At 43.1% G+C, this 13,622-nt stretch overlaps 1 protein-coding gene across 2 annotated transcripts in view; it reads right to left on the bottom strand.

Moving 5' to 3' along the window:
* Positions 1 to 13,622, bottom strand: part of plcl1 (phospholipase C like 1) — a 102,647-nt gene that overhangs the window by 14,413 nt on the left and 74,612 nt on the right. For both annotated transcript variants that reach the window (XM_072686341.1, XM_072686342.1), the window contains exons 2-4: positions 11,518 to 12,141; positions 8,969 to 10,666; positions 1,163 to 1,525 (exon numbers count right to left, since the gene is read on the bottom strand). In XM_072686341.1, coding sequence (XP_072542442.1) covers positions 1,163 to 1,525; positions 8,969 to 10,666; positions 11,518 to 12,141 — 2,685 coding nt within the window. The remainder of the gene's footprint in view (positions 1 to 1,162; positions 1,526 to 8,968; positions 10,667 to 11,517; positions 12,142 to 13,622) is intronic.

Here is a 13,622-nt window from a genome sequence, read left to right as displayed (position 1 = left end):
CTTGTCATGCCTTAACATTAACTGAAAATCAACACTGTGTTTTGACTAAGGCGCTGCCACTAGGACCCAAGGATCGCTGGTTTAAATCAAGGGTTATGCAGCCAGAGTGAGAGAGAGCACAACTGGCCTTGCTCTCTCAGGGCTGGGTGGATGCCACTTTCTCACCACTTTACGTCTAGTGCAATGTTGGTCAGCACAGTTGGTGTTGGTTAGCTGCTGTTTACAGGAGATGGGGAGCCGCGCCGTCCTTCGAGCACGCTGGCCTACCTTGCAACGCTGCATCAGCAGCGGTTCGGAAAAAGGCGGGGACAGAATTCACATGTGTCGGAGGAGACGGGCTAGTCTTTACCCTTCTACTGTTGGGAGCATTGCTAGTGATAGGAGGGTTGAGTAATTGGCCTTGCAAATTGTTTAGAAAATGGGGTAAAATAAATAAATAATACATAAATTCATAATTTTTTATGATTTGTTTTTGAGAATTGATACAGTATTGTAAAACATAGTACAGCGAGACTATAGATATATTTTCCTACACCCCTAGTGTTGAATATCTTTTCTTAATAAATACATAATATTTCTATCACATTATATCACACTGCACATTTTAAATGTGCAGATTCAGAAATTCAGAAAGGGGCTTTTTCACCACTGATTAATAAGGATACTGTCAGAGACTTTTAGGCTCTTTATCTTACTAAAAGCATTGTTAGGCAACTTCAAATCTACTGCCAGATTAGCTAGAGTGTGTGCGTGTCCACACTGGGCATCATAAAATATATTATTATGAGTTTATTGTGCTGTGTTTTCTATCATTATTTAGAAAAAGCACAATGCTGCCTTTATTGTTGGCATGGAAAGTTCTGGGTGAGTGCACAAGCAGAACAGAACTCAGATCTCAAGGCACTTATTATTGATCTGGTTTCATAAGAACAACCATAAAAGCAGAATGAAGTATTACAAATATTCCTATTCAGATGTTTGCCTTTTCAAAAAGGTAGTTCGTGACAAAAACATAGATTTGTATTCATATCTATTAAAATATTAACTCAAAAGGATATTTTTTTTATCCCAAAGCAGAAGCATAGATTAAAAAGCAAGAACAGGAGGTTAAAGGGGTAAACCAACATTACTCTAAACTCCCACTGTACAAACTCAAACTTACCAGTGCGTCCTCCCTGAGGTCAGCAGCCTCTTTGAGTGGAGCGCTGGCTGAGCGGAAGGTGTCGTCCAGTACTTTAATGCCTGTGTTTCTGAGAGTGACGTACTCTCTCCCGCGCCGTGCTCCTCTCCTTACAGACAGACCTCGTCTCTGGGCCTTTCCCCCGCCGCGGCGGTTCGTGACAGCCACGTGCACAAACAAGCTGGCGTGGGGTAAGGGGTCCCCAGTCAGGCCTAACAGGGGCACGTTCCGGTAGCCAGGCTGAAGGCACTCGAAGGCGATGCTGTACTGTCCGATGAAGTCGTCACCGATGTAGTCGTCATCCAAAACGACAAAACGCAGCAGAGCCAGCTCTGGCATGTTCACCTGTACAGAGTGTAGATTTAAAACACACGATGAAAATGATTTTATATATATTATAAACCATGACAGTAACAATTCAAATCCAAATGTGCATTTACTGAAGGAAATGGTGTAGCTAGATGGTTACTATGGTTTTGCTAAGTGATTGCTACAGTGTCTCAGGTCATCACTATGGTGTCCCAGGTGGTAGCTATAGTGTTCATAAGTGGTAACTATATAATTATTACAGTAACTACAGCAAAACTACTATGTGAAGCTATAAGAGTGGGAAAGGGCTATGTTTGCTTGATGGTTGTTACAGTGTTGCTAAGAGGTTGCTAAGTGATTGCTATAATAACCCAGGTAGGTGCTGAGGTGTTGCTAGGTGGTGGCTATAGTATCTGACGTGGTTACTATGGTTTTACTAAGTGATAGCTGTGGTATCCCAAGTGGTTGCTATGCGCAACCACAATTATTACAGTAACTACGGCAAAGCTACTATGTACATGAGGGAAATTGTGGCTCATGTTAAGGTCTTTAGAGTGTAAGGGTCTCGATTTTTCCCTGCTTTTGCTTTGGTTTGAATTGGATTTATCATAATTGCAATACACACATACACAAACATACAGAATTACCCTTACTTCATATGTCTATATTCAAAAAATAAGCAAAAAAAAAAATCTGCAAAGATTAAGCGTTAATCTAGAGAGCAGTCTCACAGACATTTACTAATTTAATGTATTTTGTAACGTCAGTATTGTGTAGGTCCTCCACTGGCCTTAGTGACACCACTTTGTCATATTTTCATAACATCATCTTAAAAAAATTCTAAATGAAGTACATCCCACATATTTCTTCATTGCTGTGCACACACATCTTATAGTGGTTGGACTCCTTTTCTTCACACATTTCCCAATAACACACTGGGATGGAAAGAGTGCCGTCCAGGTTGTGTTTCTGACTACTTCAATAGGTTATCTGTGCTCCTCTACCATTAACAACCGATATTGTGTTTGGATTAATATCTGTAGCAGAGTAAGATACATTATTGGTGGTGTTTGGTGACAAACACATTTGGCAGTGATTAACATACTGTGATCCTTGATGTTTGAAAGTTCAGTAGCCTTTGCCAAGTACACATGTGAACGTAAAATATGCTCACCAAGCCATTTATTAGGACACCTGTACTAGATCTCCGCAATATATATTTGAGATAAATTTAGTTATTGTGATGCACAATATGCTTTTCTAAGCATATTGAGGATATTGTTAGTGCTTAATAAACACTGATCAGCTGCAGGTTTAGACCGGTTTAATTTCTATTACTAGTAACTATTAAGAATTAGTCTCTAATGTGTTGTGATAAATATTGTGTATCGTGGAAAATGTCTTTAAATATTGTAATATAATATTTTTACCATATTGCCCAGCCCTAACCTGTACACCTACTCATTCATGCATTATCTAATCAGTCAATCTGAAAATACCAAGAGATCAGTTGTTCTACAAATGTGATATACTATAAATTATACTGCCACCAACTCTCACACTACGTTCGAAATCCCTGAGAACCCATTTTTCTTCCATTCTGATGGCTGAGGTGAACATAATTCTTTTAAACTGGTTTTATGAACATGGCAACATGACAATGAGTTCATCAGGGACTTTCCCAGTCACCGGTTCTGAATCCAACAGAACAGCTTTGGGATGTAGTAGCATGGAAGATTCATCTGCAGTCTTGTCAACATGGATCAGACTCTCAATGGAATGTGTCCAACATCTCGTGGAGTCCATGCCATGAGGAACAGCAGGTGTTTTGAGAGCACACGGAGGCCCTATTCAGTATAAACAGGGTCTTCCTAATAAACTGCTTGGTGAATGTATGTTACTTATTATATTTCTGTTGCACTGTCCCCTCATTTTTGTCATTTTTGAGGTTAGCCACCAAAAGGGACTGAGTTTTGAAATGCATTCAAAGCTGTTGTTAAAGATCAGTAAATGAGAAATGTGGAAATGTGCATTTGAACAGCTCCTTTTTGACTGCCAGTGTATGAGATGTGCTCTTATTGCACCCCCCCACCCCCCCAAATGCAACATTCCTGTCATTTATATTTAATACCAGCAATGCAATAAATCACACACTCTGTCATGCTGAGCTTTTCTCCAGGCAGTTTGTGTGTATCAGTCAATTGGTCATAAGCAATATTCCTGGCCAATATCTTATCAGCTTTATATATTGCTACACAGACAAAATCTGCCACAAATTCAGAGCATAAATGTGACTCCAATAACCCGGCACCAGATATAGGCTTTTCTGTTCCTACACCCCCCTACGAACGATCCCCCTCCCCCCTACCTCATCCTCACGCAAATACACTTGTACAGAAAAACAGAATATTGATTTAACCACCATTAAATCAATGGTCTCTTTCATGTACAATCAAATAAGCAGGGTGTGGTGAGGAGTAGGCATCACTTAATACACAATAAAACAAACTTCAAAGATGAAATGCATAAGGATAACAAACAAGGACATGACGTATAGAACATCACACATAGAGTTAAAATTGAAGGTTAGGGTTTTAGCAAAATTGACAAATTTTCAGCTGTGTGCAATAAACCAATCAAATAAGACCAATTTAACACAAAATTCCACTTTTAATGACTGCTGAAGTCTCAGAATTATCCAACCACTTCATGACAAGCATCCTTAGTACTTAGTAGAGCACCCTTCTGCTGTTATGACCTGCTGCCAACGTGATGCATAGCCAATACAAACCAGCTTCTGGCAGCGTTCCTGAGGAACCTTATCCCGTTCCTCATGGGCAGTTGCCTCCAGTTCACTACTATTCCTGGGTTTGCTGCTGCAATCGCCTTCTTTAAATCCCACCAAGGATTTTCTATGGGGTTCAAGTCAGACGATTGTGATGACCGCTCTAGAATCTTTCAGGACTTCTTTGGAAACCAAGTCTTTGTGGATTTTGAGGCATGCTTGGGATCACTGTCCTGTTGGTCCAACCAACTTCTGTTAGTTTTCTTGTGCTTTTTGGGTCAGTAGAGGAGTACGGGCATGGAGACCTTCAGCACTTAGTATACACCTTACTGTGCAAACTGAAACCTCAGTGCCTGCTGCCACCAAATCCTACTGCAGGTCCTTTGCAATCCCTCGAGGGTTTGTAACCACCTACCTACTCAGGAATCTGGTGGCAGCTGGCGATAGCTTCCTCTTTCTGCCACGTCCAGGTAGTGTAGCCAGTGTTCCTTTAACTTCGAACTTGTGAACTGTGCTCCCAGCTGAATCTCTAGGAACATTCAAAGCCTTTACTCTCTTTTTGTATATTTTCTCTTATTTGTTTGATGCAATGATCTCTTCTCTGAACTTTATAACAACTCTCATGACGTTTTATCTCAGACACACCTGAAGCAACTAATGAAGCCCTTGATTTGCCACCTGATTGTCCTCCAATGTGGGATTACATTCTATTCTATTTGGAGAAACCATTTGTTACATTAGTTGTCTCGAGCTTTTTAAATGGTTTGATAGGTTTATTGATTGTTTACCTAATATGCAACACATACTAAGTTACAGAGAGACTGGTTTCATTAGGGTTACATACAGTTTCTCTATGATGAATGTGCTTGGTGCAAAAAGGCCAAGGCAAAAGAAAGAGGCAGCAGTCATCTATCATACTGCACCAGGAGAACTGTACTTGCTGCACCATATATGTGTGCATGCATGGATGTGTGTTACAGTGTCAGTCTATCAGGTGTAACCCCTGGTGGCAACAGCCACCAGTCAAAAGGCCACAGCTCCATCAACAAGTGGCATTTGATCTCCGGTGAGAAGAAGAGAATAGTGTAGTGTGGTGTGTGTGTTTGTGAGAGAGTATTCAAGAACACGACACCAGTAGAGGTCAGAATGGGTCATATTCCAGTCCAGGCTGCTCAGTTCACTCAAAATATAAAGATGCTACTTCATATATCCTGAAAGGAATATCTGGTACTAATGCATAAGTGTGAACCTCACAACTCGAGCTAGAACACACAGGTAAAGCAGGCCCCTCTAAATCATCAGCAGGGAGAGGCCGACCTCATCTGCATCGCTTAATTACAGCAGAGTTTGGAAAGCTAGCATAATTAGGTCTCACTAAAAGAAAGGTCAGGTCTGTTGAAAAAAGGGTGCGGGAAATTGGCGCCCCGTGTGAGGAGCGGGCCACCAAGTGATCTAGACTGCAGGCTTGAACTGCGATCTGAGGCTGCAGTGTTAGCAGTAGCAGGCCATTAAGTTTTGATGGCATCCTTCCTAATTACAGAGCTAGGAGGAGTTGTGTTCAGTTGCACCCACACCTGCGTCATTATACTGAATCCTTAATGACAGGTCTTCTCCATTAACCACACTGTGGTTTTACACCACAGGTCAGCAGAAACCTTAATTACATGTGTCTCACATTCTCACATATAACAGTAAGAAGAAAACAATGACGCAAAATAATACAAAAAAAAATGTGGGGTGTTAAAATGGATCAATGTGGATAACCTATCGGTACAACAATCAAGTGTGTGTGAGTTTACGTGAAGATGCCGTTCAGAGCAGGCAGTGCTACATTAATAATGTGTATTGCAGTGTCTTAGTGTGTGTGAATTGTAGGGGAGAGCGTGGCACAACCTAATGGCGGGCAAAATAATATGTAATTTTATGCACTTCAATAGATTCAAATGAAACATGCTTTTTCGTCATCTCCGTACATTGCCATAGCAACACCATCAGACAATTTTGAAGAAAGCATTCGAAAAGATACTTCACAAGATTCACCCTGAAGACCAATAGAATACCTTACAACTCACTTTGATTACTGTGTATAATCTACAGAATTCACATCTATATTACTATATTCACTATTTTGTGAACAGCATGTTAACAAATCACAGGGAGAACTAGTCAGACCCATGTACAACCTCCAAACACTCCCTTTTTTGGACGTTTGTATGCACATATTCATCAAAATGTACTGAAAAGTACATAAAAGAGGCAGTCAATTTCATTGTATTGTGCTGATGGCACCTCTTCTAATATGCAGTTAATCTAGTCGAATTTTGATGCCCATTTTTAACAGTAAGGCTCTGCAATAGCTTCTTCCCCCAAGCCATCAGACTTCTCAACTCCAGAGACTGAACTGATGTTTTTTCTGTTCAATGCACACTCTCTCTCTCTCTCTCTCTCACACACACACACACACACCAACCATTTACCCCAGACAATATGGGAAGCATTTTGCACAAAGCATTTTGCACTAATAACTATTCATGACTTGACTTGATGCATATATTTTTAGGTATATTAAAGTGTTTAGGTTGGTAAGCCTGTCTACTTAAAAATTGAGACACCAATACAATTGAAACTGAACTGATTTTTGCATTGATATATGATACTTGGAACCTAGCCCACCTAGCTCTTCTTCCTGTTGCCATAAGACCATTGTAACCACTGTTACCAGCTTATGCGCTTAGCCGCAAAATGAAACTAATTATTAATGCTATTCATGCTAACAAATTGTTAGGTACTTTAAACAAAGTTTCATTTGGAGCAGAGATTGTTTTGTTTTTTTGGGAAAGAAAATTATTTGCGTAAATTATTATTATGACAAAAATATTTACAATAAAACGAAATGTGTTAGACTGTGACCACATACACTTGCATATCACCATAAAAATACCCTGTATCTCTATTTTTGACCTAATTTGAATCTTGCAGTTGTTTTTTTACATTGTGTCACAATTGCGTGATGGACTTAAAAGAATAAAGAAAAAGAATAGAATAAAATAATAGAATAAAATCTTTTTATACTGATTTCCATTAGAAGTTGAGAAGTTTTTTATTTTTCTCCTGTAACTTCTGTAAAGTTGTTTTGGAGAAAAAAGTTGTTGCATGACTTTGACGATACACTATATGGATAAAGTATTAGGACACAAGCAAATTCATTGTTCCTTCTTAAATCGAGGATATTAAAAAGTTAATCCTGCTTTTGTAGGAGTGATTGTCTAATTATCACCACCCCACCTCATCCCCACATGTCCAACTCATCCCAGAAATATTGAATGGCACACCATCATTCAAGAGAACACAGTCCCACTGCTCCACAGTTCAGTGCTGAGGGGCTTTACACCGCTCTAGCCCACACCTAGCATTAGCCATGGTGCCATAAGGTTCATGTTTATTATCTCCAAAGAGTCCTGTTCTATTGGCAGTACTTTTCAATAGACGCTAGACAAGCTGTGTGTGCACATTTGCATTTAAAGAAATCATTTAGAGTTACTAAATCATATTCCTAGATTTATTAGTAAATAATAAGCTTGTAGGTTATGGCTACAGGGTTAAATCTAGACAACAGTAGGATATACAGACCAAGGAAATCATTTGTAAGAAATGTCCTCCACTGAACTACCTTTCATTTACATTTGCTAATCTTTATTCCTGAACATTCCAAGAGACAAAGGTCTTGAAACTAAGCCAACACATGCACCAGAAAAGACTATATAATCATCCTATTTAAATCTGCCTTATCATTTCTTCATTTATATCATTTTAAGTACAGTGATGGTCCATATTCAGTTTCAGAAGAGCATTTGGCAGAGGGCTTAGGAGACGGATAGTTGGCCACAGCTTTCAAGCTACAGTCGGTGTCTGTCTTGTGTCAGAACGCAGAGCTGCTTTGGCCTTCAGCCACTATGTGGTGCTCACTCAGATCTCTTCTTTAATTGTTTATGCCAAGGCCAGGCTGAGCAATAACATTTGTGTTATTGTCACACTTTAACATGACACCACCTCAGCTTTACAACAATGTTTTTTTGACTCAAAAGCTGGGATTGTAGAATTTGTTCTCAGGCGTGTGGTGTCTCATTCTAATGAAATCGTGTGGACAATCAATTGGTAAAACAGTTACCGCTGAGTGTCGCTGAGAGTCGTCAGTGCTGTGTTAATAATGTATACTGTAGCGTGTGGCTCAGTTGTCCGGCTCTCTCATAAGACTGAGCTTCACAGATTGAGAAACATGAGAACGTATGGTAAGTGACTTACACTACACTATTAGCTCACCTCAGGGGAGACGTCCTGCCAACATACATCACTACCTATGCCTTTCAAGTGACATTATGAGCATAGTTCCACAAAATTATTTAAAGCTTTCCAAACGCTGGGACACAATATTTCAGAGACCAGCCTGTAATTAAAAAAGTGTTTTGAAAGAAAAGCCTATAAGCAATCAATATGGAAATGAACCTGTGGTAATCTAATTTCTTTCTGCTGGTGTGCTTTTTGTCTCTTAATAATTACAAGCCTGTCTGATTCCTAATCCCACTTGAAAAACAGCTTCACTGCAAAATCCCTCTTGTCAGGCTTGGCGTTCAAACGAGCAATGTGGAATACGTTATATTTAGCATGCCAAGAGCCAAATCATCTCACTCTCTTACCTGAAATTCAAAGGTCTCGTCGAAAAGAGGGTTGTCCTGGTTCTGGGCAGCAGTGCGGGTTCTCTGCTCGGCACAGTCTGCAGGCACGCCGTGCAGTTCCAGCACCACGTATGGGTCGATGACCTCACCCTTGGCCCCAGATCCCTGGGGTTTGGGCAGGCTGTGGGCGCTAATAACCTTCACCCTAAGAGTCTGCGGAGGCACCCCTGGCATACAGCCCTGAGACTGGGCACTGAAGTAGGAGACCTCGTCTCTCATGACCGCCGGCCTGAGCACATATCCACAACCGCCATTCTGAGCAAAGCGGCCTCGGCTAAGATCCAGCATGGCACCAGGCGTCTGCTGGTTGAGTGCCACTAGTTGTACACCTCCTTTCCAGTAGCCCTGCGGGTTGGGGTTGCTGGAATCCAAACGGACGGAGCTGGGCCGAACCCGGGTCAAAAATCGCTTGGTGAAGCTCACAAGGTCCTCGGGGCTCTCGCTGGCCAGTCGGCCAGCCTCGCCCTCACCCAGAGAGCAAAGAGTCCAGTAAGGGGGCTCTGGAGGAACTGGGGTATTAGGGGTGGAAGGGGTGGAGGGTGGAGAGGGCTGCTGGGACTGCTGGGCATTGGTCCGATGAGCGTAGAAGTTGCGGCTGCCTGTGCGAGCCACTGCCACCAAATCCGACAATTCCCGGCGCAGGCGAAGTCTTCTTGGCTGAGGAGGTGGGGGGACGACCAGGACAACCCCGAGCTCCTCTTCCCCAGGAATGGTCATCCGTCGACCAGCCAGTGGGCCTCCGCCGCCGATTTCCTCATCTTCCTCTGAAACTTCTCCTTCAGAGCCCTCTTCCTCTGGAGGCAGCTTCTTGCCCACTAGCAACACTCTTCCTTTCAGCTGCTCAGGGGACGGAAGGGTGGTGGCACGACCACCCAGACTGACTGGCAGGGCTTCAGGTTTGTACAGTTTTGCCCCAAACACCTTCTTGAGATGCTGTGCCACAATGCGCTGCTGGCCAGGGGAGCACCGCTGACACAAGTACAGCAAGAGGGGGTACTGGGAGGTGAGGAAGGCATACTTGTTCACCACTTCCAGGGCACTCCGCAGAGTGACTGAGCTGTGATGGTGATGGTGATGATGGTGGTGGTGATGATGGTGGTGTTTACCATCTGGTCCATGGTCAACCCCGAGGAGGGGTTCCCCATCAGGGCCATCTGTCACACCAAGCTCCAAACAGCGACACCCAGCCTGCAGAGCTCGTATGAGCCCTCCCAGATCAGCCCTGCCATGCACCTGATCGTCTAGCAGGTAGGAGCGGTAGGAGGCATTGATGTAGTAGTGGCACAGGGGCAAGTTCATGTCCTGACAGACATACTGATGCTCAGAGTCAAACAGCTGGCACTCAGCCGACTGTAGGTAATGGGTAAAGCCGTCAAGGCCCAGGAGGCCTTTCTCGCGGCCTGCTGCAAAGGGTTCGAAGCGTCGCAGAAGCTCCAGACAGCCCTCAGTGGTGGCCAGTGGCAGACCCTGCTCTGTCTCCAGGAAGAGCCGCAGATCCTGTGTGTCCAGGCATTCCCGGTCTTTCGATAGCTGCACTAAGAGGAAGTAGACATCGGGCCGGGTGCACAGCTCACAATAAGCTTCTTGAAACTCTTCTAGCGTCACGTGAGATGTCAGCTTCTCTTTGCTGCGCTGGATCTCCTTGAACCGTTGGCGTACCTGAAAGAAAAATGGGAAATCAGAAGCTTTTATAATGTATCAAAACTAGTCTTCCCTCAAATTTCCCTTTGTCTGTCTTATCCATCTCTAGATCAAGCCACTGCAAAAATCCTTCCCAAACTGTAAAGCCAACTTTCCACTGAAATATGACTTTGCCATGTATAGCCCAGATCAGAGTACAGCCCAGAGTGAGGACAATCGAATACAACCAGCAGGCTGTGCTTTCCTGCCCTTTCAATTTGCCCTCTTTGTCTTTGTTTGTCTCTCTTCTCCTGCCACATGAAGCAGATGCCTCACACCCCCTGTCGCAAAGACTTGGAATCATGGCCCTGTGGCTCTTGCCTGTCCTCTTCCTGTCCTCAGCTGTCCACACATACACATACACACAAACAGACACACACATACACACACACTCAGCATCCCTGCAGCTGCTAGATTCACCCCCTCCCCAGCCACTGTGAAGCTCAGCAGGGTTGGTTAATAAGCCTGGGTGAATAGTGATGCAGAGAGACGGGCCCTGGAATAACCGTCCAGCCCAAACGCTGCACCCATGTGATTGGTTCTATTGAGGTATATGGACCACCTGCTACTTTCTTATTTCATCTCACACACCTCAAATATTTCTACTCTCTGTTATTTAATAACTAACACCAACACATTTATTATTCAGATGTCCCTGTGGTTTCCCCCATGTGGTCTTCTGAGCTGTAATGACGGGTTCCCATTTAAACCCACATTCACAGTGAGAATAAAAACAAATCTCTACCTTGCTCATCATTATAGTGATCAAAATCCATAGTGATAAAGATAACAGACTGTAGACACCACAGACACTGAAGCAGCTCTCTCACCTTTGCTTCCTTGATGCCAGGACAGAGTTTACAGATGGTGGCCACCGCTGTATCCTCAGACACAATGCCATGTCCATCTTCATCTCCCTGAGCAAACTCGGCTGCCAGCCAGTCTCTCCTCATCCGGCTCCCGATGCTTCCCTCTCCAACCCCTCCCTCTCCTCCACCTCCCCCAGCCAGGGCACCTGGGTGGGACACCAAATACCGCAGGCCTGTCACCCAGATGTTGGCTACATCAGCTGACAATGCCACCAGGTCCAGCGACTGGTACTCATCCCCGTGGATGATAGAGAAGGCCGCTTCCTCGGCCAGGTGGTCTGACGGGCCATTATGGAGGAAGGTTTCGGTGCTTTTGCCCGTGCGAACCTCCCGGATGGCAGAAATGTCCAGTCTAGCACGATCCCCATCCTTCTTTGAGGGCTCCCAGCGTAAGCAGGCCTGATCTGGGTCCAAGGTGTAGAAGCGGCAGTAGACACGTGAGTTGGGACGCACCTTTTTCAGTTCACAGCCACCTTGCATGAAGGCCAAGCAGTCAGCAGCGCTGCTCACCTTCTTTTCTGATGGCATGCTGCTGAAGGAGACTGTTTTCTTCCTCCCACCACTGACCTTGGCCACCGACGGGTCCTGCAAGACAGATAAACTCATGTTGAGTTACAATTCATGAGACAAGCTTTAGTCAACAGAGATTAAGGCACGAAGAGTGCCTGGGGTTTCAAAAGTGCCAGAAAAGGGTTTTGAATGCCATGGTATAGATCATACCAAGTGAGCTAATATTTGAAATGCAACAATAAATATTTATAAATTCTATATACATTTCTGACAATCTTATAAAGCAGTTGGAATGTATATAGATAATGTGACAAGAATTCATATAAATTCATATAAATAAAAATATAAAAAATATATGATATGAAAAAGATATGAAAAAGCTGACCCCTTTTGCCTTATGTGAAATAAACTCACTGATCCTTCCACATCCTGAATGTCATGCTGTCTAATTTGTTTGTGTGGAAATATAAAAACTTTTCTATATTTTATTGTACTATTTTACTGTACTGTACTAAACAGCGACCAGCCATATTATTACCACCACTTTAGGCAGTTTTTTTCTTTTTAAATAAACTGCCTAAAACTTCGCCTCTTGGGCCCTGTGCTGACTTCATTGAGTAACTGTTCTATTTCTGAATGAGAAAATGTTTGAAATGTAGGTGTAAGGCTTGCTTCAGCTGCCACAGATGTACATAATTTAGGTGTCCTGGGTCTCCCGAAAGGCACACTGCAGCGAAACAGCAATAAGAGTTTGATGATTACTTTATTTGGCATATGAGGTAGATACCTCATTTCTAAATAGAGAACTATGGTAAGTAAACGATGACATATCCAAGACAGTGACCTTAGCCAGTCTTGGAAGCAGTGCTGAAGGTTTATTCCTGTCAGGGCAGTGACTAGTTTTAAAACGTCAGCCTATTTATACATCTGAATCTTTAACAAAACACATTATATCACTGTCGCGCTGTCGCACTATTCTCTATGCCTCTTATCACAACAACTCCAAGAATGAGTGACATAATTAGACACATAGTAACAAAGGAATTACAAGAGGCACGTACTAAAGTAGGCATTTGCGCATGCGGGGAAGCACTAGAGTTTGTGTGTACATGTGTGTAGATAAAAACTATGCTGCCGTGCGCTTGTGTGAGAGTAAGCTTGTGTAAATGATTAAATACAGAGGTGGCGTAACCTGACAAGCCCAAACCCTTGTCTGATCAATAATACACACGCAAGAATAGAACCTGAGCTTCCTGAGCAACCAGAGCTAGTTGAACTTGGGTCTTACTATGCTCTGGCAGAGTAGAGAAACCTTCAGGCCCCTTCTGAAGGCCAGGGTAGCAACAGAATACCAGCCAGGTGAAGAGATAGAAGCTGCATATCTTAAAGAAACTTGAGAGATTTCGTAGTCTCCCATCTCAGTTTGCCTTGCTCTTTACTCCAAAGGCAGATGCCATTCCTCAAAAAACCGTCAGGGACTTAGTTGATGAGCCAGAACTTGCAGCAGTGAAATTAGGTCAGCAGGCGGTTAGGAAGCATGCCTGAAATGAAGCCAG

This window comes from Salminus brasiliensis, chromosome 8 (genome assembly GCF_030463535.1).
Source record: "Salminus brasiliensis chromosome 8, fSalBra1.hap2, whole genome shotgun sequence".
NCBI classification, from domain to species: domain Eukaryota; kingdom Metazoa; phylum Chordata; class Actinopteri; order Characiformes; family Bryconidae; genus Salminus; species Salminus brasiliensis.
This window is presented reverse-complemented; position numbering and strand designations above follow the sequence as displayed.